Here is a 27,212-nt window from a genome sequence, read left to right as displayed (position 1 = left end):
TGAAATATATTCGGCTCTTTGTTTCCTTGTCATGCAGTGGCTGCAAGAATTTAAAATGTGGATAGATTTGTCCTTGCACTTTAAATTGTGTATAATCCCTATTTCTCTAATTTCATTGACTCCAAAGGATGTCATTTGGAAAAGAATTATTATACTTGTTCATGTTAGATTGAAAGTGTTGTTATTTGGAGTTGTTCCAGTAATAAAAGGTTTCACAGCCTCTGGAGGCTCTTCAAGTAGTGGCAGGCTTATCTTTCTATTGTAACAACACATTCCTCTTATTTATCCTTTCCATTTTTCGCCTTAGACAGTTTACAGATAATATTCATGCTACCAATGCATGAAATGCATAGTTGATGATGGAGCCATAATTAAAAACAATTTGTGGCCACTCTACTACCATTACTGGTAACTGAGCTGCATCAGCTAACCTCCAGGACCGAGGAGTCTCATATAACGAACGTAATTCACACTTCTGACAGAAAATATTCAATAATGACTGTTTTCATCTGCCTCCCATTAACGGTGAACTACTTAACACCCTCTTTAAGCACTGATTGCCTTTCTTCTTCTGAATATTTATCTCGATTAGCTGTTTGATGGGTTCGTTGGTCTCGAGTCGGGCTTTTCTCTGTTCAGTTGTTTTTATTATTATTGTCTTGCATCTTTCGTGTAGAAAAGGAGAAACGATCTGTGTTAGTCTGTTTTCTTGGTGGCCTTACTATTCTGAGATTTTGAAACTTATTTTATTTTCTCAGAAAGACAAAAATGAATATAACACAAAACCAACATTCAGTAAAAAGGGCCAAGATTTGATATTGTTCTTTATGTTATGTCTTTTTATTACAAATCTCTTGACAATTTTATAAGGTTTCCTATCAGGTAAATTAACTTTTTTGAAATATTGGACTCTTTGGGCCTTAAATTATGAAACATCTCTCTTTCTTTTTTGCACACTGTGCATTTGCTTGATGACTACATAGTTATTAACTCTGTAGAAAGTAAAACTACTAATACAAAAAAATACCGTGAGCTACATAAAAGAACTCTCTTGTTAAAGATTTATAATGACTCGTGGGATTTTAAGAAAGGAGAAGCAGTCTAGGTCAGTTTGCTCTTTGATAGAAAGTTAGATAAGTTTATATATATCATACAGTGAAATAGAATTTCACTTATTTTGTGCCAAAGGTCCATTAATTTCATCTTAAGCAGGACCTGTTTCAACAGCAGTGCTGTAATAACGTTTTGATAATCTCGTATTATTGATTGAGTTAATGTACACTAAAACATATATTGCTATTATTTCATGTACGATGTTTCTTATTATTTACTGAGTTAATGTTTCCCAAGTCATGTATTGTTATAACTTCTTTTCGGACGCTTCTTATTACTTATTGAATTAAGGTACACCAAATCTTTGTTTATTTCTTTTGAAGTTAAGCTCAAAGTAACACAATGGGCTATCTGTGCTCTGCCCACCATGGGTATCGAAACCCTGTATCTAACGTTGTGCCACTAAGGGGGATACACCAAGTCACATTACAATTCCTTTTATAATGTCTGGTATTACTTATTTAGTTAATGGATACCAAGTCATATATTGTTCTTATTTCTCGTTTATGTTAGCTTGCATTATTTATGGAATTAATTGGCATAAAATCATCTCTCAGTTTTTCATTGTTTTCACCTTTTTTTCCATGATTTTCTTTTCAACAAATATTTCGGTTAGAATAAGTGATAATCGTAATCGAGACAATCTACATCTACCAATCCGATAACAGAATTGAGCTGCAAAAGTAATAATCACCCTTTCTTTTACAAATTAATGTCAGAAAACATAATGTTTCAATTCAATACTATTTCACAAACATTTATCAAAACTAAATGCCAAAGTTCCAGCATAATTCTTCATCAGTAGCATTATGCTCTGCTGTAAAGAATAAAAAATTAGTTATAGCGTATTTCAGAAAGAAATTCTATTAATTTTATATCAAACAACCTTTTTCATAAATAGAATGGATAGAAGCCTTGTTAAATATAACTGTTTTTACAATCGCACCAGTTATCGAAAACATACACTTTTATTTTCAACTTCAGATAAGTAATTTTTTACACATTAAAGCCTATGGGACCGGCTATTGTATTAATATTTTTTTTACTTTTCAGTATAGTGGACAATTTATTCTGTTTGTTTGAAATTAAGCACAAAGCAACACAATGCTCTATCTGTTCTCCGCCCACTACGCGGATCGAAACTCGGATTCTAGTGGTGTAAGTCTGTATACATACTGCTGTGCCATTGGGGTGCGGGAAACTGAGATAAATATTAGGGATTTTAACTTATAACGAGTCATGCAATACAGATAATTTGAAGCCAAAGAAGTGCTTAGGCTAAAAACATATAAAAGTTAAAACAAGTCGCAATAAATAATAAAAGCATCGAATTCACGTATTAATAACGTAATTTGAGTACCGATAATATTTATTCTGATACATTAGGATCGTTAAATATCAAAATTTTTAAAAACTTGAAGTATTATAGATGAAATATTTAACAATTTATAGATATAACATTTTCAGATCCTCTGTTACTGTTTGATTCATCCATTCAACATATGTCGCCACCTTTGTGTAAATTCCTGGCTGTTCTTTGTAAGCACACACTCCACCTGTTGACACAATTCCCACAGCTTGCCATCTACCGTCAACCTTAAGAACTAGAGGTCCACCACTGTCACCCTACAGATGGGAAAAGTGAAATAATAACGCTAGTTCTTTGTAAAATACATTAGCAAACACAATACATGACTTGATCAATAATAGTATGTTAAATAACTTTGCAACTACCAATATACTTTTGAAAAAGCAAAATGAAGCGTCATTAAATGAAGTACAACTCTTTTATACATTAATTGCGGAATATGCACATTCTTCATGTAATATTATCCAAGCAAGAAATGGTTGATAAACAAATAAGAACATTTCAGGGAAACTCGTATGAATTGGTATTGCTGGGATAATCTTAATAGAAACACAGTATAGGAAAGATCAGAAAGCACAGAAAGCCATTATATATGTATATATAAAAGGATCAATAAGAACAAGAGAAACACACTAACAAAAATATAAAGAAAAACAAAAAATATATAAAGAAGCAAAAAGACCGAAAAAGAGATATTTAACAAGCCTGGTGGATAAATAAAGAAAATAAGTTTAAAAAGACGTATAATACCAGGTAGATAAGGCCATACCTGACAGGAGTCATGCCCTCCTGCACTGTACCCAGCACAGATCATGTCTTTTCCTATTTGGTAGTAGGGGTACCAGTCCTGACATTGTGCATTGGTCACGACAGGAACAGCTGCCTGTTTGAGAACTAAGTCGAATCCTGTACCTAGAACGCGAATAATAAAAATTTAAATTATTTTGACAAACATTTGATAAATACCGTCTGACACAGTGTAGCCATGTTGATTATCGAGCCATCCCAAAATGCAGGACGTCATTTATGTAAGAGTTCTTATCAATATGTAAGGTATCGCCCTCTAGTGAAAACTGATGGTAACAGTAGATTAGTTTTCTCCGAGATTGCATTTATATGTTCACCATAAATTATCGTTGAAGTTCGGAAGTGCCGAGGAAGTTTATAACAGCTTTCTCTGTATATACAAATGTTTAATCTGTAAAATAGCTTTTTACCGTGGCGTATTTTCAGGGTTACTGTGTTTACCAGCGATAAACAAGCTTTGGGAGAATTAAAAATAGTGTTTTAGTCAAAATAAAAATATTTGAATGTCATCCATTACTAGCGGTTTAAAAAAAAAAATGCAGTGATACAAATTTTTTTTTTTTTACGCGAGATATAGCTATCGTTGATTGCGTCGTTTCTGGTGAATGGTACTGATAAGACAATTCAGCCTATCAGCATACGTTAAACACCTTGAAAGTATATCGCTCATGATTGCTGTAGGGTAGTAACTGTCAGATGGTGCTAACTGAGTATTATTGAGTATGCTTAATGATAATTTATGTTTAGTTATTCATTTTTATTACAATTTTGAATATATTTTTGTATGTTTTGATTACTGTTATTCAATATATTTAAGTGCAATAAACCAAAGTCACTGGCCAAGATATGCTACTGTTGTGTTGTGATCCTTTAAATGTCATATTATTATGACAGTAAAAATACTATGTTATTTGAAAACTGAAAATTAAATTTGACTATAACCTTATTAAACTCTACATAATTACGATTTTTAAATCATTCTGACGTAAAATGATGAATTAATAATTAATTCCAGCAACATTAATAGTACGTGACTTTACCTCCAGTCTCTCCCCAACCAGTTACGTGACAGATTGTTCCTGTTTCAACTATAAAATCTTTATCCGGAAGGCACACAGGATGAACATAACTATTTAATGTCACAGGAGCATTGAGCCTAACAAGTGCGATGTCATTTTCCTTTTGTCGTAACCAAGAGACAGAAGGCTAAAAGATAGAATAAAACTGGTAGTTTCTACACGTTATGTTGAAAGCACCTTGTATTATTTCCTATTTTGCTGTGTAACTTAAAATAAAATAGACAATAGTGATGATCAAAATTTTCAAACTTCCTAAATTTGGTGAATGAATAATTTGCCCCATATCAGTTTCTCTACTGACGAATTATGTTTTGGTCCATGGAAAAACGTTACATGCTATCAACATAATATGAGCTTTATAGCTTGATGTGAGGTAGTACTTTTTATTTTGAGAAAATGAAATATTAATATATTACAAAATGTAACGTTCTTCAGGAAAAATCTTCCCACAAAAAATGTATATAGTGAATTTTGAAACGAGTCCAAAAGATGTTTTAACCAATTGCACAACGAGTACAAAGGTGTAATGTGGTTTGCTGAAAGTTATAGCTACTTAACACAGATTGAAATAACTGCCGTAATTTAATTTATATGAGGCAAAAATGTTTTTACCTTCCAGGGTTCGAACCCTTTATACTCAGGATGAGGTATAATGGTTTCAATGTAGCGAATTTCTTCTGTGTCATCTTTTAAAAGCTTCCTAAACTTTCCAATATGAACTCGCCATTGTTTGGTGTCTCTAAAACTAAATGAGAAATTAAATTTAAAACTAATTTATTTTATTAACTATTTCACTTTAATCTGTAATAGAAACTACATAGTGATCCTTTTCAACCATGTTTTACCGATATTTGAATACATTTTATGATAAAACAATGTTAACCATGCAAATCAACAAGTCACGTTGCAAACGCAGTCGATGTAACGTCGTGGTGGAATGACATGTATCAAAATTACATTTTACACGTAAATAATGTGATGCCACCGACAACTCATCACTTTGGGGAAGGGAATCGTAAGCAAAGTACAGTATCTTTTAACAGTTGAAAATCTACAAACACAAACACCAGTGACAAAAGCCGTTAGTGTAGTCCACAACATAAACAAGAAAGATATTTGTCTGGAAATAAGATAAATATGATATGTCTTCACACAATTAAAGTTTCCAATTACACCTCTCCTTCGACCATCACATACCTCAAGCAGCTAGAGAATGAAATAAATATTTATGGTATCCATATAAAGAGATATCAATCAAGGTGCTGGATGCAACGCTTATGGATTTTTGTGTGATCAGACAGTTTAAAAGGATCCTGGGAAACACTTGTCCTCATACATTAAATAGATTATGAAAAGCATCAAGAAGAAGGGAGGTACTTTGGATATGGCAGCTTTATGATAAAATGTTTTAAAATAGTAACTACGCTGAAGGTGTCAGATGGAGCGTGATAGGACGTAGTCCAACATTACCTAGTCAGTGGTACAACTTTTTTTTTCTTTTTGACAATAAGATTATAAGTTGAATATCGTTATCAGAGTACTGAAATTTTTTAAAGGATTATACATAATTCAAAATGTGATAAATGTCACAAATGTTTAAAGATCTTGAATTATTTCAATTTATTGGAGTTTGAACAAAGGGAAGTCACGTTAGGATTAAATAGTTTTTGTGCTTTAAATTCAAATAAGACAACAAATACGTATATTCGTTTGAGATGAAGAAGTGTAGAAATAACATAGGCCTACAGTGGTTTTAGTATCTTGAAACTGTTTATGTGTCCTACACTAATTCCTGAAGAAGAATACTCAACTATTCGAAAGCGCTAGAGTTTTGGGTCTCGTTTTGATAAATATTAAAACTTTTGTAGATGTTCCTGTGTGGTAACTGGTAAACATCTATTTATACTTAGTATTTTAATTTTAGTGTCCCTTGAACCTGACTAGCTAATAATTTTGCCACATAAGTTGTAAATCACTCAATAAACATGTAGTTCACATTACCATATCGAATTAGTGAAGCACAAATTGCTCGCGAGTATACTTCATGAATAATTTTATTATTATTATTATTTTCCCTTATCTAACCAAATACGTTTCTAGCTTAGCTTTTTACATTTTACTTAAGTTTATAATAATGAGCAAAGAATGACATGAAAAACATGAAGTATTGTACTCTGTTACAAACATTTCGCAAACCGTATCGTTTTCTCTTTATTCCCACTTCAGACACTAGGCAAAAATGTTTTAATTAACTAAAAGTTTGTTTGTTTGTTTGTTTTTGAATTTCGCACAAAGCCAATCAAGGGCTATCCATACTAGCTGTCCCTAATTTAGAAGTATAAGACTAGAGGGAAGGCAGCTAGTTATCACCACCCACCGCCAACTCTTGGGCTACTCTTGTACCAACGAATAGTGGGATTGACCGTCACGTTATAACGCCCCCACGGCTGGGAGAGCGAGCATGTTTAGCGCGACACAGGCACGAACCCGCGACCCTCGGATTACGAGTCGCACGCCTTACGCGCTCGGCCATGCCAGGCCTAATTAACTAAAACTGGATAGCAATGTTTTGTAATGAGATAAAAGTATGATATTTTGAGAACAAACATAGATAATATTTTCCTTTTGTGATGGGAATAGCGGCATTTATTTATGATTTACAACTGTCGCTGTAGTTGATATATGTAACATAACATAAATTAACATAATGTTATAAACACGTGACGCTAAACGTAGAACTATGTATGATTTGTAGCTGTTGATACTATTCTCAGGACACAAAGCTACTAATATAATTGTTCTGGTTTCATTAGCAAGAACCATGTTCAGAAGGTCTCCCAAAACAGAAGACCAACTGTCAAAAGCCGTACGAGCAGTAAAAGTATGCTGTCTCGTTGAATTAAACATACGTCTGTTAAGTATCTACAAACATTCGGGCATTTTACTTTCGTCCTGATTTAACACTTCAAAGATGATTCAGATACTGACACGAAAATGTTTCCAGGGACATTACTGCGGTTGCAGGATACAGTCCTCGTGGAAGTTAAACATCTAGAGGGTCGTATGAAATACTAAAGTAATAACATGTTAATATATCGACACCATTATGTCGCGAGGAAATACCATATTTATTAGTAAAGAAAATGAAGTTCAGTTATGTTAAGAAGAAGATCGGGTCTTGCACTAAAGGCAAACATTCATCTTATCCTTTACATACAACATAGCCGATAAAGTAAAAACTATCACAAGATTAAATCTACTCTCACACATAACCTAGATTAAAAAAAAAAAAAAACATATAGTTAAGCTTCGTTTTTTCATAATAAACAATTATATTACTTTTACTTCTTACGTTCTGAAACAATGTGCTGCCGTGACTACCCATTGTCTGTTAATCAAAGAACCCCCACATTGGTGACTATACGGTTCTAAGTCACGTACTCTTAGCGACACCTGCCAAGGCCAACTCCCAGGGATCGCATCTCTTCCACCAACGATTCTGTTATTTCCCAGTACTGGAGGTATCTGGGGATTACCACAAGGCAAGTTGAGATCCACTGGGACCTCTAAAAATATTACAATTATTTTTATTAGATTATTTCAATATCACAATAAATACTACTATAAAAACAACATTAAAATTTTTTAGAGAGTAAATTCACTTCACTCTCATAGATTGTGATGACGAGAAACCTATTTGAAGTAAAAATATATCTCCGGACCTTGAAGATGACATAAGAAGGTCGAAACGTTGTTCCCTGCTTTATTTTGGTAAAAGTGTTAATACCCATAATAGCCGTCCCGAGATACATTTTCATAGATCGTTTTTAACGTCCACAGAACTAAGTATAACATGTACTTAACAAGGTTAATGGCACGATGCACTAAATCAACCAGAAACCAACATTTTGGTAACAAAACGTGTATAACAATACTAAAGGAAACTAAAACTACATATCACTCTTCTGGTTTTTCTCTGTTTTGTTCTTTACAATACGTTATTGTTACTTTATAAAAAATGCGATTTAAAGTTCTAATTAAATAGAAGAAAAATCACCAATTATAAAACATGTCTAACATTAAAGTTCTCTAAGTTTAAAAATGAACGAATGTTGGGATTTAAATTATTTATAACAAGCCTACCACACCGCTCTTCATCGGTGCCATCTCCACAGTCATCAACACCATCACATACAAGATCAGTTGTGACACATTTAGTCTGATGCCGACACTGCAATTCTCCGCGCTTGCAGTAAGCTTGAAGTGATAGAAAGTAATATATATTTTTATACACCACAATAATCAAGTTATATAGGAAAACATGCTAATGTAAAAAGAACAATAAGATGCTTGAACTTAATACTTTTAATGTCTTTATTAATTCTTGTCTTAGTTCTTAGTTAAACAATGGTTCCCAGTGGATAATAAGTAAGTTCACAAACTTAAACGCCAAAATTTAAGTTCCATTCCCCCTGATGAACGAAAGACAGGTAACTTATTGTGTAACTTTGCTCTAAAATAACAATACCAAAAATTTATGAATTAAAAACTAAGATTTTACAAGGTCTAAATATATTAATTTCGAATTATGGAATGATTTTATTTCAACTAACTGTGATATTTTTAAAATTAAGTAGAAGGTAAAACAGAGATTACCTAGTTAGAATTCCAAAAATGTGGATCGATATACTGCTGAAAAATTGTGTATTTTAATCTGTGGATGTACTATAACTATCACAACCGACATCACTAAGAGTACAGTAGATACTGAGGATGCTGTTAACTGGTAACCGTCCATGTTTCATTATAAATTATGATAACTATGTGTGAGCCTTAAGGACCTTTAACATGAACAATTAACTAAAGCATCGTATAAAATACCAAGTACTAAACACCTAAAGAATGTTTACAAATAATACTTTAACGTAAAAACTGATAAACGGTCAAAAGTTATATTTATTAAAATCATAAAACAAAAATTATAGATGATGTTTTGATAATTTAATTCCTTAGTTACAAAAGTTAAACAACTTAAAATACTTTAGAATATTTACTGCAACAAACAAGGACTAATAAACAAACAACTAGCAACTATAAGTCAAGTTAAAGCAGCTTTGTTAACATAAATGTTAAATAAAGCATTTCAGGTTATTTTTGTATCAATGAGCTGTTTATAAAGGTTTAGAAGTTTATTTTAATTAACTTCCTTCGACTTCTATAAAATAATTATGTTTACAGAAAAGTCTTGTTAAAACACGTTATCTAAATCATTACTTGACAAGTTTCTGTATATTTGTGTAAGTGTAAGCTTAAAACTGGCAAGCTGTTGAACCGATTGCCACTAGACTTTTACGTATCATGAGAAATTCAGAGGAATGGACGTACGGATCTGAATCCCGCCAAATCTCACAGTTTTCCTTGAGTCAGTGACTTTTCAGGCGCATTCAGTTTCACACAAGAAAATATTATAAGGGGCGGGTGAAAACGTTTCATTCGTATCTGAGGATCTTTTATACTAAGTGAACAGTGTCTACTAACAAGCAGACACGCTGAATCATAATTCTCTAACATTAAAGGTTACCTGTTACCTGTCAGGCAGTTAACGTGATAGTATAGGAAACTAACAATAATCTATATTTATTACTTATCATAACTGTGGGCCATATGTGCAATACAAATTAAGATTTCATACACTGCAAGCATCATGTAAACAAAACTTTACAAGCACTTTACACACAATGTTGAGTAGTAAACAACCAAGTATAAAGTAACAAGCCACAGAGGCACTTGAGAAAGTCGTTAAAGTAAAAACAGAAATGACACAAAGACACAAATTTGTCAATCTGGCTGACTAACTAACGTTGTTGAAAAGGCATAACTCTCTCCTGTTTTCATCTTATTCAAATGTAATTGCATGAGATTGAAGTAAGCTACATTAGCTAAAAGCATTTTTTCTTGGTTTATACTCACAGCTTTAATGATAACAAGTAATAACAATAACCTTCTTGCAACACAAATAATGATCTAACAATACACTAGTAGCCATATTTTATTATTATGAGCATGCTCTGTAAGTTTGCTAAGTAACACCCTACCCTCATATCATGTTTGATCGCGCGATTGTTTATGCACATATATTACGTGATCAATTTGCAGCTGTACCAGCTAGATAAAAATCGTGAACTATGGAGATCTAGGCTCAAACTCTGATTTAGCCTTTTAAAATATAGGTTGCAGTTCTATACATTTGTGTTTTGAACAAGCAATTCTAGCTTAAGACAAGAGTTTCTTATGGTAAAGAAACAAGAGAGGAATGGACAAAATAACATTACAACATCTGGTGGTTTTCGAAATAGTAAAACATCAAGTTGGATGTGGTCATTATTCTGCCCATTCCTACTTCGACAACTATTGATTGTTAATATTGTATACGTATAAAAATGTAAGAAAAACAACGCATAAACATTAGACTTACAAGAAAAAATATCCTTTCAAAATGGCCCATTTATAATTTTTCTTCCTATTAATATTCTCTTTCCAGTCTACAACAAAAGTAGCTTAGTATATTGCACCCATAATCTACAAAAAACATCAATCGTTTAATTACAATCTTGGTAAATACATAGCATGGGCATTCTCCAAATATGTAACATCAGCCAGCTCATTCATCAAAGACTCTTTTAATTTCAAGTCTAATCTAAATCAACTTAATCATAAAGCCTTAATGGCCAGTTTCGATGTTATATCCCTCTTTACAGAAGTTCCAACCACTGAAACCTGCAAGATAGCCTTAGAACTCTATATCCGAGACCCTAACCCAACTATAGAAATTCCCAGTAACCAGTTAGCAACCCTCATAGAATTCACCACGATAAAGACAAACTTCATGTTCAACAACCAAAACTATATACAAACAAATGGCCTAAGCATGGGCAACCCAGTATCACCAGTTCTAGCCAATATTTTTATGACACAAGTTGAAACACAAGCAATTAACACAGCATTACATCCACCACAAGACTGGTACAGATATGTAGATGACACGGTTGCGGGATTCAAATCTACAGCACACATACTTAATTTTTCAATCACATTAACTCTATACATCCCAACATTAACTTCACATGTAAACAGGAAGAAAGCAATCAAATATCATTTCTTAACCTCAAAATTACAAGAACTGACACACAATTCAAAACAGAAATCCACCGAAAAATCACCCATACTGAATTATACATTCCTTGGGACTCAGCACATGAAACAAAAACAAAAACTCAACATACTAAGAAACCAAATAAACACAGCCATAAAACTATGCTCACCAGATAAAATTAACGATGAATTAGACAAAATAAAACAATACTTCATCAACATCAATAGATTTCCTCCACAAACCGTAGAAAACATTATACGCACACACCCAGACAGAAAGCAAAATCAACCAACTAAAGTAAATACAGCTCACGAATAAAAAAACCACGAAACCATATACTGCTGTATACCATATATTCCTGACATCAGCAAACAAATAACCAACATTTGGCAAAAATTAGTAACAAAATATGACATTCCAATTAATACCAAATTTATTCAAAAACCCGGCACAAAACTAAGGTCTATACTATGTAAAAACTACACTGACAAACACCACACCAACATTATTTATAAAATACAATGTGATAACTGCAACGACTTCTATATTGGAGAAACAAGTAGAAAAATGGAAACCAGATTCAAAGAACATAAAAAAGTCAACTTCACACGTTTTCGAACACTGCAAGTCAAATAAACACAACATAACCACAGAAAACACTCAAATACTAAATAAAGAAACAAACAAACGCAAAATTAAAGAAGCCTTACTTATACAACAACGTAAACCCAAAATAAACCAATATAAAGGAACGCCTTTATACCTATATTAATATAAATAAAATTATATATTCAAACATCTAATACCGCCCTCTACATTTCGACACACAGTTACACAACCCCATTCAAACATGTGGTAAGCTTCCGGTCAGTTACCTCTTTCTTTGTGAACCTGACGATGACCGAAGAAGGTCGAAACGTTGTTCGCTCTTCTATGTAAAATATTTTCTCAACCCAAACGAGCCGTTTTTGCATATAAAAAACATCATAATTCGAGTGTAAACAGTGTTCATTATCCTTTAAGTTAGCTTTCTTACAAATATCTGATGTTCTTTTAAAAAGCTTAGGCACAGTGTGAACGATAAATTACCAGCCAATAACAGATGAACATTAGATGTCTGTAACGTGTATATATTCGATGCTGTGTACACTATACAATTGGTGTCTTCAGGGAGCTATTCTCTCTATTAAGTATGAAGTAAAATACTAAAAAACTAATATGCATAATATTAAATTTTACTACACACATTTGTAAGATAGCTACTTAAAAAACACTAACCTTTATTTCAAGCAATGTTCTAGTCGTATGTATTTTATTTGAAAAAGCTGATTTTCTACTGGTAAAATTTTATATGCTATTAGTGGAGACTGTGACTTGCTCTAGGCATATATTGGCTCATTGTTATGCATTATATACAAATAACTTAATTACACATAATCTATAAGTGCTTTCTATTCTCAAACAAACTTCCATGACAATCTCCAAAAGGAGATTTATATTTTACAACTCCAACTAATGTGATCAAATAACCATTAGCTGCAGCAAATCATCATGACCATATCAGGTATCTAATAGCTGTGTTTGTTACCATTACAATGCATAAAGTTAGTTATCAAATCAAGTAGTCCTTTGTCCATAGTTGAGCACAAAAAAGCCAGCAAACAAAATAAAAAAAAAAAAATTGTAAACTCAAAAACCTGAAAATAGGGATAGTAAGAAAGGAAAGAAATAACATTTGGAAATATACTATAGACATTACTTATTCAAACTACAAGCCCTCATTTTGGTACTTAAATGCCAAAAGAATGCTGCTTCATGCTGAGTGGCTGCCTCAGAGGGAGAAATTAATGTCATCAAAGATGACGAGTTCATGGTTCCAAGTTTTGCTACCAGGAAGCGCGTCGTTAGAGATGCGTTGCTAAGCCGACATATTGTCAAAATTGTAGTCTTGGGGCAAGTAAGCAGGGGTGTGTTGCTTGGCTGCCATGCTAGATGGTCATGATGTCATAGTGTTGAATTTGTAATGTCACAAAGTAAAGGCTGTGTTTCTAGGCAGCCATGACTCATACAATATATGTTTCATTATGTCGATAATTAAAATTTGACTAATTAAAAGGATGCTTAACACAACATCAGTTAATTAATTCTTTTTGAAAAGGATGCTCAACACTATTTAATTAACTCAATTATAACTAATTAATGAAGTAATCATAAAAGTAACTCTTAGTATAAATTCATTAATTATGATTGTAATAATATATAATGTTTGATTATGTGCGACACTTTACTTGCATACTGAAGGTCAAATTGTAAGCAGTAAGTAAAGTGCAAGGTAGATTTGATTTTCAAAGATAAAAGTTGTAACTACGGTCCAATTGAATGCATTTGGTGATCTGAAAAGTGAATATTAATCTTATATAAAGTTTATTTTTAATTTTGTATAACAATTATAGTGACACACATTTGGTATGTGTAATAATATGTGACAAACATTGAAGTTATAATTCATATTACCAAAAACTTTAATCACTTGGTTTATACTTTATGGCTCCTGGACTAGATAGCCAGTTACTACAAAACAGACTTGGTCATTATAATCGTATGCCTTTTGTAATTTTGTATAGTTTCTTTACCAAGATGTCCAGTGACCTTGAATATCAAACACTTTGTACTGTGACCATCAACTTTTCTTAGGTTGCTTGAAGTGTAGACGATAATTATGTCATTATTTCCATTGTGGGTTTGTGTACTCTATGTGTGGGAACACTTGGTAACTTTTTTAATTCTTAAAAGTGTGTATCCAGATTATCTTTGTTTTGTGAAGAAAAGATAAACAATATCAAGATTTGATAATTCTAATTCGATGATTTTTCTATACTGCTTAATGAAGACGGTCAATGTTCTTCAGTGACTCAGTGTTGGTATGGTAAATGGTTGTATGTTGTATAAATGTATGTTAATGGTTAGTGACCTCAATATCTCTAGGGAGCTGTAGAAGAAAGCTTTACACTTGATCATGAGTTGACACAATAACTGTTTATATGTTTAACATCAACTGTCGGAGCATTATAATTTGTCAGTCAATTAGAGTAGGCTATGGATGGTGATAACTAGCTACCTTCCCTCTAGTCTTACACTGCTAAATTAAGGATGATCGGTGCAATGCTGGTGTAGCTTTTCAAAACATTCAAAACAAAAAATATAAAAACAAAAAGCCACATGTATGATCATGCAATTTATTGATTGTCTTTAAGTTCTGATCGTTTAAATAATAATAATAATCAGTTTGTCATTCACTTATTATATTTAGTTGTAGGACGATCATTCGTTAAATACGTATGATTTGTGAAAGCGAAACAGTAAGTTTCCTACAGAACACTGAAAGAAGTTATGTTTTCCATATTTTCACAAAAGTTGTTTGCGTTCGAAGGTGTTCAATAGTTATAAAGAACATGAAAAGATAAACAGCAAGTCGTTCATTTATTATATTTAGTTGTAGCAAACTGAATTAGAACAGATGTTAAAATATACAAAATAGTAGTTTGAGCATAATTCAATCTACGTATTGATAACATGCGTACAGCAATCATTAAAATAATAGTTTTGACAGGTGAAAATCTCGACCACTATGTGTAAAATATTCTATTATAAACTAATAAAAATGTAAATTATTACCTAATAAACGTTTTATTGACAATGAAATTGTTAAATAATGTCACTGTAATAAACGTATAAGTTTTAATTAATACATGAAATCACCCTTTCTGGGACAATTTAAATATATAGTTATGTATTGTATGCTTCAGGATGAGTGAGATATAGTCCTTTAAGGATAGGAATTGTTTGTTTGTTTTGAATTTCACACAAAGCTATCTGTGCTAGCCGTCCCTAATTTAGCAGTGTAAGACTAGAGGGAAGGTAGCTAGTCATCACCACCCACCGCCAACTCTTGGACTACACTTTTAACAACAAATAGTGAGATTGACCATCACATTATAACGCCCCCATGGCTGAAAGGGCGAGCATGTTTGGCGCGACGGGGATGCAAACCCGCGACCCTCAGATTACGAGTCGCACGCCTTAACACGCTTGGCCATGCCGTGCTCGATAGAAATTGTAACATCTTAGTATTTAGTACTGAAAATATTTATTCACCTGTCTGAAAAAAAGTTTAATTATTATGTCATCTTTTTTAAGATTAATTAATTATAAACGAATTAGTGCTTAGCGTTGTTTTTTTCAAGAATTGGTTTCATTAATAAACGTATTAACGAATTAGTACTGAAAACCTTTAAACAATAAGTTGTAATTATTGTATTGTCTTTTTTTAGGATGAATTAAGTATAAATGTATAATTGAATTAGTACTGAAAGTCTTTTTATGACGATTTGATTATAAGTGAATTAGAGGTAAGAATATTTTTACAATGATTTAGTTAGAAATGGTCCCCCGCTGGTACAGCGGTAAGTCTATGGATTTACAACACTAAAATCAGGAGTTGGATTTCCCTCGGTGGACTCAGCAGATAGCCCGATGTGGCTTTGCTATAAAACATACACACACAGTTAGAAATTATTTAATGAATTAATTATAATTAATTTAATTAACTTGGTTAAAGCATCCTGTAATATGACGATTTATTTAATTAATTAAAGATTAATTATCGACAGGGTGAGACATGTATTGTATGAGTCAAGGCTGCATAGAAGAAGCTTCTTTACTTTGTGGTACTATAAATTCAAACTATTACATCATTGCCAACTATTGTGGCGGGTTAGCAACGCACCGCTAATTACACGCTTTTGGTGACAACGTATAACATTATCGACATATGTTGACCTAGGAACGCGTCCCTACAGACGCGTCATCTAGGGGCAACTTTTAACGTTGAGGTTTCTTGTTGTGGCAGACTAACAATACATCTCCTGATGATATGTCCCATTCTCCATTCTGTCTTCAGGCAGCCAATTAGCGTGAGACAGATTCTATGGGTGGTGAAGTGCCTCCTTTACTATTAATTATAAAAAAACCTATTTTGACTCCACCAAATGTAATTTTAGGTAACAAGGATCTAAAATAAGGGTTTGTAGTTTGAATAAGTAATATCTATAGTATCTCCAGCCTTGTTTTCTTACCTTTCTATGATCCCTATTTGCAGATTTTTAAATTCTTTTTGTAGAATACACAGGCCTCAATAAAAATGTAGTATTTCATGTGGAAGTATTAAGGTTAAATCCACTTGCCTATAGTAGGCGAATGCTCAAAATAAATCCTAAAGCCAGTATTGCGTGGTTTGTCAGTGGTGAAGAACGTCATGTACAGACTGCTTCCTCTTGATAGGATTTGACGTGGGACTTTATATCCACAAAAATGACCAATCAGATCACCCCTTTCATTTTCTCCTTCGTATATGTCTAGCGCTGCCTCTTCACAATAATATGCTAGATCAAAGTCCAGGATTCGAAGCTTGATTATCTAAATAATATAATAACTGAAAGTTCAGATTTCATTACAAATTTTAGAAAATTATTTTAGTTAACTTCAACAGATTCGTTTCCTATCTTATTGAGAAATGAAGTGTAAAGTACGTCGGATAAATGTATAAAACGAGAATATGGTTGTAAGAAAGCGACCAATTTTTGATCAATCTCTGAGAAATTGGAGAGCTAGAGTATTCATAGTTAGCATAAAGTAATTGCAGTGAGTGGTGTAATGGTTGATTTCTGGACAATCTCTAAGGAATTAGAGATTACAATATTCTAAGTGAATGAAAAAAAGGCCTGACGTGATTGAGTACAGTAGTCACCATATTAAGTTTTAGTCTCCATGAAGATTACAGCATTACTTATGGTTATGCAAAGTCCTAAGCAAAGAAAGTAATTCGTCGTGGGTTGGGGAAAATGGTTTAAGAACGTGAGTTCGATAAAAGAAAGTAAAAAGGTGAAAAACAATAAGAACAAGTCAGATGTGAAAAATAGTTTGAAAAGCCGACAAAGACGCGAGAAGTAATCTAATAAAATAGAAACGATAGACTTATTTCTATATGTGATATTGCTTACCAGTAATAAAATACAGTTCGTTATGTTTACATTGTGTGAGTCAACTTCTCATAGGAATATAGGTACAGTGTAGATAACATAGATAAGAAATGGATATAAAATGTGAGTATAACACGATCGTAATATCTCTTTTAATTATTTTACCATTTCTTGCACGCAAATTATGATGTCTTTGTTTATCGATTCTTTACTGCGTTTCACATGAATAACTAATGTACTACTGGTTGGCATAAAATTTATTAAAACGATCAAACAGCAGTATTGGAGTAAATGTCTCATTGCAAACAAAATAAATCATAATGCGAGTTTTCAATATTTCAAAGGAAGCAATATTTACAAAAATCGCAACTATTTAGTTTCTCTTATTTAGTTATTTAATAAGTTATCTCTAAACGCCATCTGAGTATACATCTGTCAACTTTTTGAAAACTATCTCGTTACTTCACAGGACATCTTGATATCATCAAACATTTGAACACAATCCTCTTGTGTTTTCTGCAACTCAAGTGAAACCATAATGTCGCACACCTTGCTAACTGTTTGACGTCAGTTAATAGTCTCGACATGTACCTATACAATGTTTGTACATAAAACGTGTTAATTTTCAGTATGCATTTATCTTTAATTATATAGATATATTTTGACTACTATCTAAGCAAATGTCGTATCAGTTGCCAGGATACATGCATCAATAATTATTTGTATATTTACTTTATTAACTAGTTTAGTTGACAAACTTAAGTTGTTATCACGTCAAATATAGGAGCACAGAATGCTTCAGTAGATCTGGTCGTCCATTAAAATATTTGCTTCTCACCAAATTAATTTGGATTATTACTTTTTCAAATATATAGACAAGAAACACTCAGCTGAACTCGTTGTCCATTTCTTTCTCTGTATGGGTATTTGGGTATTGATGTTTATCTACCCAGGAGGGTCAGGTTTTGTTAACCTCTTACTCTTTCCTTTAAATTTTGGTTTTACAACTGTCAAGCGTATTTATATATGGTACACGAGAGCCAGAGTAACCCGCACTTACTCAGGCCCCTTTCAGGGCAATGTCCATGCACAATTTATACATACACTTGGTGCAAATAAATCATTTCTCTTATACTTCCATTGATTATTTGCACTTTCATTGGTTTGGTATTAACTATAAAACGTTTACATAAAAACCCTTTCAATGTTTTGTAGTTGATCTCTTATATAATGTGGAGTCTAGTTAATAGGTGGTCTTTTATTTTATTTATTTAGAAAATATATATTCACTGGGGAAAGGTGTTTAGGTCTATCATCATCATGTAAACAATACCTGTCATGTTCGCTCACTACTTCATTTTTTCTCCAACTTTTGTCAAAATAGTTTATTGTACCATGTAGGAGTTTATCTGCTATTGTTTCCATGTGTGCGGGCCCGACATGGCCAAGCGTGTTAAGGCGTGCGACTCGTAATCTAAGGGTCGTGGGTTCGCATCCCCGTAGCGCCAAACATGCTCGCCCTTTCAGCCGTGGGGGCGTTATAAAGTGACGGTGAATCCCACTATTCTTTGGTAAAAGAGTAGCTTAAGAGTTGGCGATGGGTGGGGATGACTAGCTGCCTTCCCTCTAGTCTTACACTGCTAAATTAGGGACGGCTAGCACAGATAGCCCTCGAGTAGCTTTCTGCTAAATTCAAAAACAAACAATCAAAGCATGTGTGCGTATTTATGCATAAATTCAGGCGATGTTGTTCTGGGTACTTTATAAACTGTTGTGAATAATGTATTTTGTATTGTATGTAGTTTTATTTGAAGTAGTTTTTTGCTTGCATTTGTCCACGCAGGGGCTGCATAGTCAATGACGGGTATAATGTATGTTTTATATATTTTTTATGTTGTCTGCCGTAGCTCCACTGTTTTTGCCAGTTAGATTCCTAGCATAGTTTGTTCTTCGCCAAATTTTTGTTCTAATATTATTTATGTGGTTTACCCACGTAAGTTTGGAGTCAAACGTAAGTCCTAAGAATTTTGCTGATGTAGCAGTCTGGAGTAGTTCTCCATTCATGTGTTCGTTATTGCTTTTATGAGTTCTGGTGCTGAAATTGTGTTTGTAAGCATTGTGTTTGTGTAGTCGTTTGTGTTGTTGGTTTGATAGTTATTTAAGTCCACTGGGAAGAGTGGTTTGTATAATTCACTGTTGTTCATTATAAGGTTATTTACTTTATTATAGAAGTGTGTGTTCATGTCTGGGTCGTTGTTTGTTTTAAACGTGTTTTCAAGTTGTTATTTGAATATTTCGGTTTTTTTCTTTATTTGTATATGCTGTGGTATTATTGTGCTCTAATGGCGGGTATTTTCTCATTGTTGTATCTTCATTTGTTAGTCTTTTTAGGTGTGTCCAAAATTGTTTCAGATCTGTTTATTCAATAAGTTTGATGCAGAAATCGTCCCACTTTTCTTGTTTTAATAATTTAATTTCTGCTCTGATTTGGTGTCTTATTCTATTTATTTGTGTTTTTAATTCGCTGTCTCTTGTCTTCATGTGTTGTCTTCTCAATTGTCGTCTGTGCTTGATTAGTGTTAACAGTTGTTTATGTGGTTTCCATGTGTTATTTTTGGTTTCATGTTGTTGTTTTGGTATTGTCTGATTTGCTGCGGTTTGTAGGCATTTCGTAATTATTTGACAGTAGTTATCAATATCTATTTTATTTTTAGCTCTTGTTATAATTTTGTTTGGCAGTCGACGGTCCAATTGTTTTTGGTATTCTTTCCAATTTGATTTCTTGTAATCAAATTTTTCTTTTCTATGTACAGTATTTTTATGGGGGATGAGATCGAAGACACACCATATAGGTAAATGGTCGCTGTCTACATCTTTTCGCACTTGACATTTTATTAGCTTTTGGCTTATGTTATACGAGCTTAGGCATACGTCTAGTATGTTACTAGTATTAGTGGCATACGTAGTATGCGTAGGCGTATCGTTATTCATTATATGTTCATCTATAAATTGTAGGAGTAGCCTTCCATTAGCATTTGTTGAATTACAGCCAAAATTAATAAGTTTGCTGTTTAGATCTCTTATTAAAATGGTATTATGGTTATGGGAAAATATGTCGTTTATTAAGTTTAAATCTATTTGTTTTGTGGGTGAACAATAAATTCCTGCTATTGTGACTATTGAACAATTACTTAACAGGATATCTATAATTATATTTTCGTTATTGCTGCTGATTTGTATTTCTGAAACTGAAAGATTTGTTTTGTATAGCAGCAACATTCCTCTGTTTCTATTCTGTTTATTTAATCTGTCTTTTCTAATAGTTATATTACACGGTATTTTAAATCTGCTGGTTTTGTATAATAGGGTTTCACTTAATATTACAATTTCTGGGTTAGTTTGTTGAATTAGGTTTTTCGATCTCATATTTCTTGGAAGCCAGTGCATCTTGGATGTTGATATATACAACAGTGAAATTAAGTTGAAAGCAGGTATTCCGTTGGTGTTGTTAATAATTGTGGGATGTAAGGTATTATGTGTTGTTTTTTTTTGCTGTTTATAAATAGTTCAAAGCAATTTATTGTTTGTGTTGGTTTTGTGTATTCGGCTAAAACGTCTGTTGTGAAATTTGTAATTATATTTATAAATAAGTTTATTTTGTTATTAGTGTTTATTTTTTTTGGTAGAGTTATCGTTGTCTTGTGGTTTTGGAGTATGGGTATTGTTCTGTTTTATCTCAGTGCTGTTGTTTATCGCTTCTGTTGGTTTTCGCTGTGTGTTTAGTTTTGGTATTTGTGTAATAGCTTTTTTAAGTGTTTGTGCATACGTTGTTTTGTCTTGTTTCAGAGTTGGTTTTGTTTGCTGTGTATTGTTATCTGTTGTTTCGTTATCTGTTAATGGTGTATTTTTTATTTCGTAAATTCCTTGTTTTATTTGTTTATATTTTTCACAGCCTTTATAGTTTGCTGTATGTTATTGTCTACAATTACAACATTTCGGTTTTTCTTCTTCTTTTTTGCACTGTGATGTGTTATGTTCCCCACCACATCCGCAACACCTCAGTGTTGCTTGACATGTTGCTGAAACATGACCATATCTCTGACAATTGAAGCATTGTGTTACTACAATTGGCGGAGTTTTTGTTTGCTCTACTTGGTATTTTTGATACCAAAGTATAATTCTACTATTGATTGAGATTAAAGTGTTGTAACTGTGTTCAGTGTCAACTCTTACAAGGTTTGTTGGTTTTTGCGTTATTTTAGATATAATGCGTTTTACGTGTGTGTGTGGAATATTTTGTTCGATTAATTCCTTTTTTGTGTCGTCAGTGGTGATTGAATAATGGACCCCACGAATGACTACAGATTTTGGCTGTGGTTTATTTCCAGGTAGGTGCATTATAATCTTGCCTGGTTTAAAAGCGTCTCCGGGCCACTTCTTAAGCAATTTATTTAGGTCAGCTGCCTTTTGACCTCGGACAAGGACACCACCCCGGGGTAAACGTTTAACGGTGGTGATAGACAGGCTCGACTTACAGCGTTTGATTTCTGCCGCTAGTTAATTAGAATCCATCATTTTCAATGCTCTGTTCAGTGTTTTCCGTAGCATTTGTTCCTGCTTCATTACTTATTGCTATATCAACATCCACGGTTGTTTTTGGGTTAGTTTGACTATTAATTTCTTTGGTGGATATTTGTTGTATCCTCCAATTCTTCTTTATTTTCTGAATTTTCTGTTGAGTTAGATAATTTTATAATTTTTCTCATAGTTTTATGTTTTTTTTCTAATATTTCTTTCTTTTTCTACAGTACTTAGTTGCTTTTTAGCTTCATTACAAAGCAACATTAATGGAGTGGTGCTTATATCATTTAAGTCTAGCTTAGTAATTGATTTTAAACCACCTACGTAACTAGAATTACTTTTTGTTGCTGTTGAACACAGGTCTTGCTTTTCTGCATTCGATTGTATGGCCTGGCATGGCCAAGCTCGTAAGGCGTGCGACTCGTAATCCGAGGGTCGCGGGTTCGCGCCCGAGTCGCGCTAAACATGCTCGCCCTCCCAGCCGTGGGGGCGTATAATGTGACGGTCAATCGTTGGTAAAAGAGTAGCCCAAGAGTTGGCGGTGGGTGGTGATGACTAGCTGCCTTCCCTCTAGTCTTACACTGCTAAATTAGGGACGGCTAGCACAGATAGCCCTCGAGTAGCTTTGTGCGAAATTCCAAAAAACAAACAAAAATTCTGCATTCGACGCCATTTCATCGTTTTCGTTGTTAGTTTGCATCGGCGTCCTGGCCGTTACGTCTCGCAGCTTCGCCAACGAGGTCAAGCTTGACGTTTTATTTTTTTTTTTTTGTTCTTGTTGTTGCAGCTTTTACTGTTAGCTTATCCTCTGTCCAAGTAGTCTTTTAGTTGCTGTTGACTGGCGTGTAGCCCAGATAAATTGTTTCACTCAATAGGTTGTCGAGAAGACCGAAATAAATCCGTTTATCTAAAGAGCCTGTCACGTCGTTGACTATCAAAACAATTGTTTGTTTGTTTTGAATTTCGCGCAAAGCTACACGAGAGCTATCTGTGCTAGCCGTCCCTAATTTAGCAGTGTAAGAATTGAGAGAAGGCAGCTAGTCATCACCACCCACCGCCAATTCTTGGGCTACTCTTCTATCAACGAATAGTGGAAATGAGCGTACATTATAACACCCCCAAGGCTGAAAGGGTGAATATGTTTGGTATGACGGGGATTCGAGCTCGCGATCCTCAGGTTACGAGTCGAGTGCCTTAAAAACAATTGTTTCTTACCATTCAGGTACATAACTCGTCAACACTCTTGACATTTGACTGGTTAACTTGTTATCACTGTCAAGATTAATCTCGTCAGTATTCTGAACGCTTTTGTCATCAGCTATTCTTTTATTTCACGTTTGTTGTTTTGTTTCCTGACCATTAGCCTCCCGTATGAATAAAGTTTCAAATATCAAAAAATATTGCATGTTCTACAATATTAATAAGTCATTTGACCAAAATGCTGTAGAACTGAGATATTCATATTTTTAACATAAAATAAAAAACATAGCTCATTTGTCATTAAGAAAATCTTTGAAGCTACTATTTTTGTTTTTACATGGTGTATCCTTAATTGTTTTAAAGCAGATCAAGGAATTTATTAAGAGTTATCTGTATTCTTGTAATCAGTTTGAATTTAACATTAATAGAACATCATTTCTTTGACTAATATTACATTTTTGATAATACATTTCGATCACAAAATTAAGAGAGTGAAAAGTATATATGAATATTGCATATTTAAAAAGTCGATTCAGTAAGCTGTAGATTAATTAGCTTACTTTTTATACATTGGTGTTTTTATTTGTTCTTTCACCAAAGTACGTCTATATATCAGTGAATTACATTTATGCTTATCTAGTATCCTTGGAGAAATATTTGACGATATTCTAGGTTTCTCGAACTATTGCAATAGCAATACTACTTTTTGCTTTCGTTTATTTAAATTTTCTAAAACATTTTATATTTATATAGTTAAAAATATTAAAATATTTGTAGCTCACTTAAGATTTTCTTTAGAGTATTAATTATTTATACTGTTCTTTTAGAAATACTACGTTTTCATTCGAACTCAGTTAAATGTTTTGCGTAAAATACTATCATATAAGTACATTTTTAAACAAATACCTACTTGTTCTTTTGGAGCAATAAGTCTCCACGTGCAGTTTAAGTTCGAATTATAGAAATGAAAATTATTAAAGTTGGGGGAGGTCACTAAGCCGAGAGGCTCATCAACAAGTAAAGGTCTAGTGGGTCCACATGCAACTGTGCTATTTACTCGTTCTATGTCTAAAGATGATGCTGAAATAAAGATAATTAATATTAGTCTGGTAGTGGAGTGAAAAATGAAACTCCTTAACTTTAAACTTGGCATATTCTATAATTGACAATGTTATAGATTTAAAATTTACCTTTAATAGAGTTCTTTTCACTACAGTATCCTATTTAGAATGCAGAAATAATATGAAGCCTAACATGATAGCAAGAGATCCACTCAAAACCGGTATTCTGTAACTCTTCTTAGTAAGTGCATTTGAATGATTTTAGACCTCTAATGAGAACGAAGACAAGTTTGACATACCAAACGTATTTGCAAATTCTAACTTTCAGCCAAGCCTAAAAAAATTCAGAAAATGAAAACAGTATACGATATTTTGAAAAGGCGAGTAATAAAAAATTGATAATTCACACTTTTGACATACATTTCTTAGGCATGGAAGCATTATTATTCTTTCTTTTCACTTTTGAAGAAAAACCATTAATACCAAACTCTTTCGAAAAACCAAACTGATAGGATTATGATATCCTGATTTGAATTTTCCGTAAATGTTTAATGGTTCTTACCTTTTACAGATATAATGCTCAGGATAAAACTTAAAGTAAATGAGTTTATTAATTGCCGTTGTAGTTTGAAGTTAGAAGACATTGTGTATCTATTACTATGTTCAGACACTTTTTCTACACTGTTTAACGAAAATCTGCAGTTATCATAATGGGCGTTTATTTGAAACCATTATCTTTTTGTTTTGTTTTGAAAAAGGTATGTGTGTTGGACATCGCGTGATCTACTGTGATACTGTTATCATATAATAATGCATTGTTAAATCTTATGTCCGTTGACTTTGCGAAATATTTTGTTATCGACGTATTACTTCCAAGCTCTTTTATTGATGTTTTGTCCTAAAAGATACTGTAATCAGTTTCAGTTTAGATTCAGATGAATTATCGTGGTGAGTGTTGGACGTATACTCGACACACATATCGACAAATTAAGATCACGGATGTAATACATGTAATACAAAAGTATGTAACTGTTTTCCTTAAACAAATAGCTCTACGAAAAAAATTAATATAGAGGCAATAAAAGTAATAATACTTCTAAAATGCTTTGAATGAGTAAAATTATGTATTTTATTTCAGTTAATGCCAGTGTACACAAAGGAAGCTTTGACACCTAATAAATTAATTTCACGATGTTCCAAAGTTACGGTAGCCTTATTACAACATTGCGTTTCTTTACGTATGTACTCTGTGGTTGAAGATCCTCTGTTTTAAAATGTGGAAAAAATCAGTTTATATCCTCAATAAAAGTACACATTCAATAATAATGTAAGAAAAACGATGTTGAATGAATGATTTTTTCTCCCTTGTTTACATCACATATGCATTTTGAGCTCCAACCTTCGGTTTTAAGTTAGGACGTGTATAACTAGTTAACAATTAGTTTCTAATTTCATAACTTTCTAAAGAATGAAAAGAGTAACTGAATGGGTTCTGTTGCTAATGGATACAGTCATAGCTTGAGCTGCTACCGTTTGACTACTATTCACAGTTACTTTGTGGCTAGTTTCATACAATGATTTCTAAGCATTGAAGCAAACACTTTACACATGAACATGTGCAGTATATAGACGTATCGTGTATTGTTACCTCATTAACCCGAATATTTGCGTTTCATAGCGTTACAGCATGAAAATAAACAGCTGATATAACAACATTTCAAAACATAAATTTACAACTATGTGAAATATTTGGATCATTTCATATTCTCGTAGAAACTGTTATTGCTCCTACAGTGATAAAAGGTAATGAAAATATACACAGACATTTAGGAGCATAATATACATAAGCATCAAATTTCTTACTTTATTCACTTACTAAATAATGGAAACAATAATTATTGCAACGAATTCATCATAATGTCAAAAGGGGGACCTTTTGTTACAGGATACTCTTGTCAATGAATCAATGTTGTTAGCAAGTTAATCCATATCCAACGAATTCTGTGTATGGGCGTTATATCTATGTTTGAAAAAAAAATTATATTAATTAGGGACTCAATATATTGATTAAAAAAATACCTTCATGTTGATAATGGAAACATTTGTTGTTGTTGTTTAACCCGATAATACAAAAATGCAGCTGAACTGAAATGTAAGCTCATATTACATGACCAGGTGGTTAGCGCCCTCGACATGTAACTTGAGGTTCGAATTCCCGTCACATCAGACATATTCGATCTTTCAGCCAAGGGGTGTTATAAATGCAGCCAGTCCCACTATTAGTTGGTAAGAGAGCAGCCCAAGAGTTGGCGGTGGGTGGTAATGACTAGTTACTTTCCTTCTAGTTTTACACTGATAATTAGGGACGGACAGCGCAGATAGCTCTTTCTGTGCTTTGCGCGAAATTAAAACAAACTTCACGCTGTAAGATACTTTAATGTATCTAGTTATTCAGGAGAAATATGTAATTCAGCTTTTCTCGCAATTCATCTTTAATTGAAAATTATTTACCTTAGATATCTCCTATGCACTTTTTTTGTGTTTGCTTGTTTGAAGTTAAGCATAAAGCTACACAATAAGGTATCTGTGCGCTGCCCACCACTGCCTTCCCTCTAGTCTTACAGTATTAAAACCCTGTGCGAAATTCCCAAACAAACAAACCAGGGTATCAAAACCCTTGTAAATCCGCAGACGTACCGCTTTGCCATTGAAGAGAATTTTCTGTCTGTGTTTCTTTCACCTTTGTTAAATACAAAGTAACTTGTATTAAAACACTGGAAATATATTAACCCAACAAGCAAAAAATATTGT

At 33.1% G+C, this 27,212-nt stretch overlaps 1 protein-coding gene across 1 annotated transcript; it reads right to left on the bottom strand.

Annotated features, from left to right (window-relative positions):
* Nucleotides 1-821: 821 nt before the first annotated feature.
* Nucleotides 822-25,121, bottom strand: LOC143244815 (chymotrypsin A-like). Its single transcript, XM_076490171.1, has 9 exons — nucleotides 24,964-25,121; nucleotides 24,251-24,420; nucleotides 16,765-16,996; nucleotides 8,512-8,625; nucleotides 7,721-7,934; nucleotides 4,981-5,113; nucleotides 4,330-4,495; nucleotides 3,252-3,394; nucleotides 822-2,739 (listed from the first exon to the last, which is right to left on the bottom strand). The coding sequence occupies exons 1-9, from the start codon at nucleotides 25,043-25,045 to the stop codon at nucleotides 2,560-2,562; spliced, it is 1,434 nt and encodes a 477-aa protein (XP_076346286.1). The 5' UTR covers nucleotides 25,046-25,121; the 3' UTR covers nucleotides 822-2,559.
* Between the last annotated feature and the right edge of the window lie 2,091 nt (nucleotides 25,122-27,212).

The sequence above is a fragment of the Tachypleus tridentatus genome, chromosome 2 (genome assembly GCF_004210375.1).
Source record: "Tachypleus tridentatus isolate NWPU-2018 chromosome 2, ASM421037v1, whole genome shotgun sequence".
Classification (NCBI taxonomy): domain Eukaryota; kingdom Metazoa; phylum Arthropoda; class Merostomata; order Xiphosura; family Limulidae; genus Tachypleus; species Tachypleus tridentatus.
The sequence above is the reverse complement of the archived record's forward strand: the minus strand, read 5'-3'. Positions and strand labels throughout refer to the sequence as shown.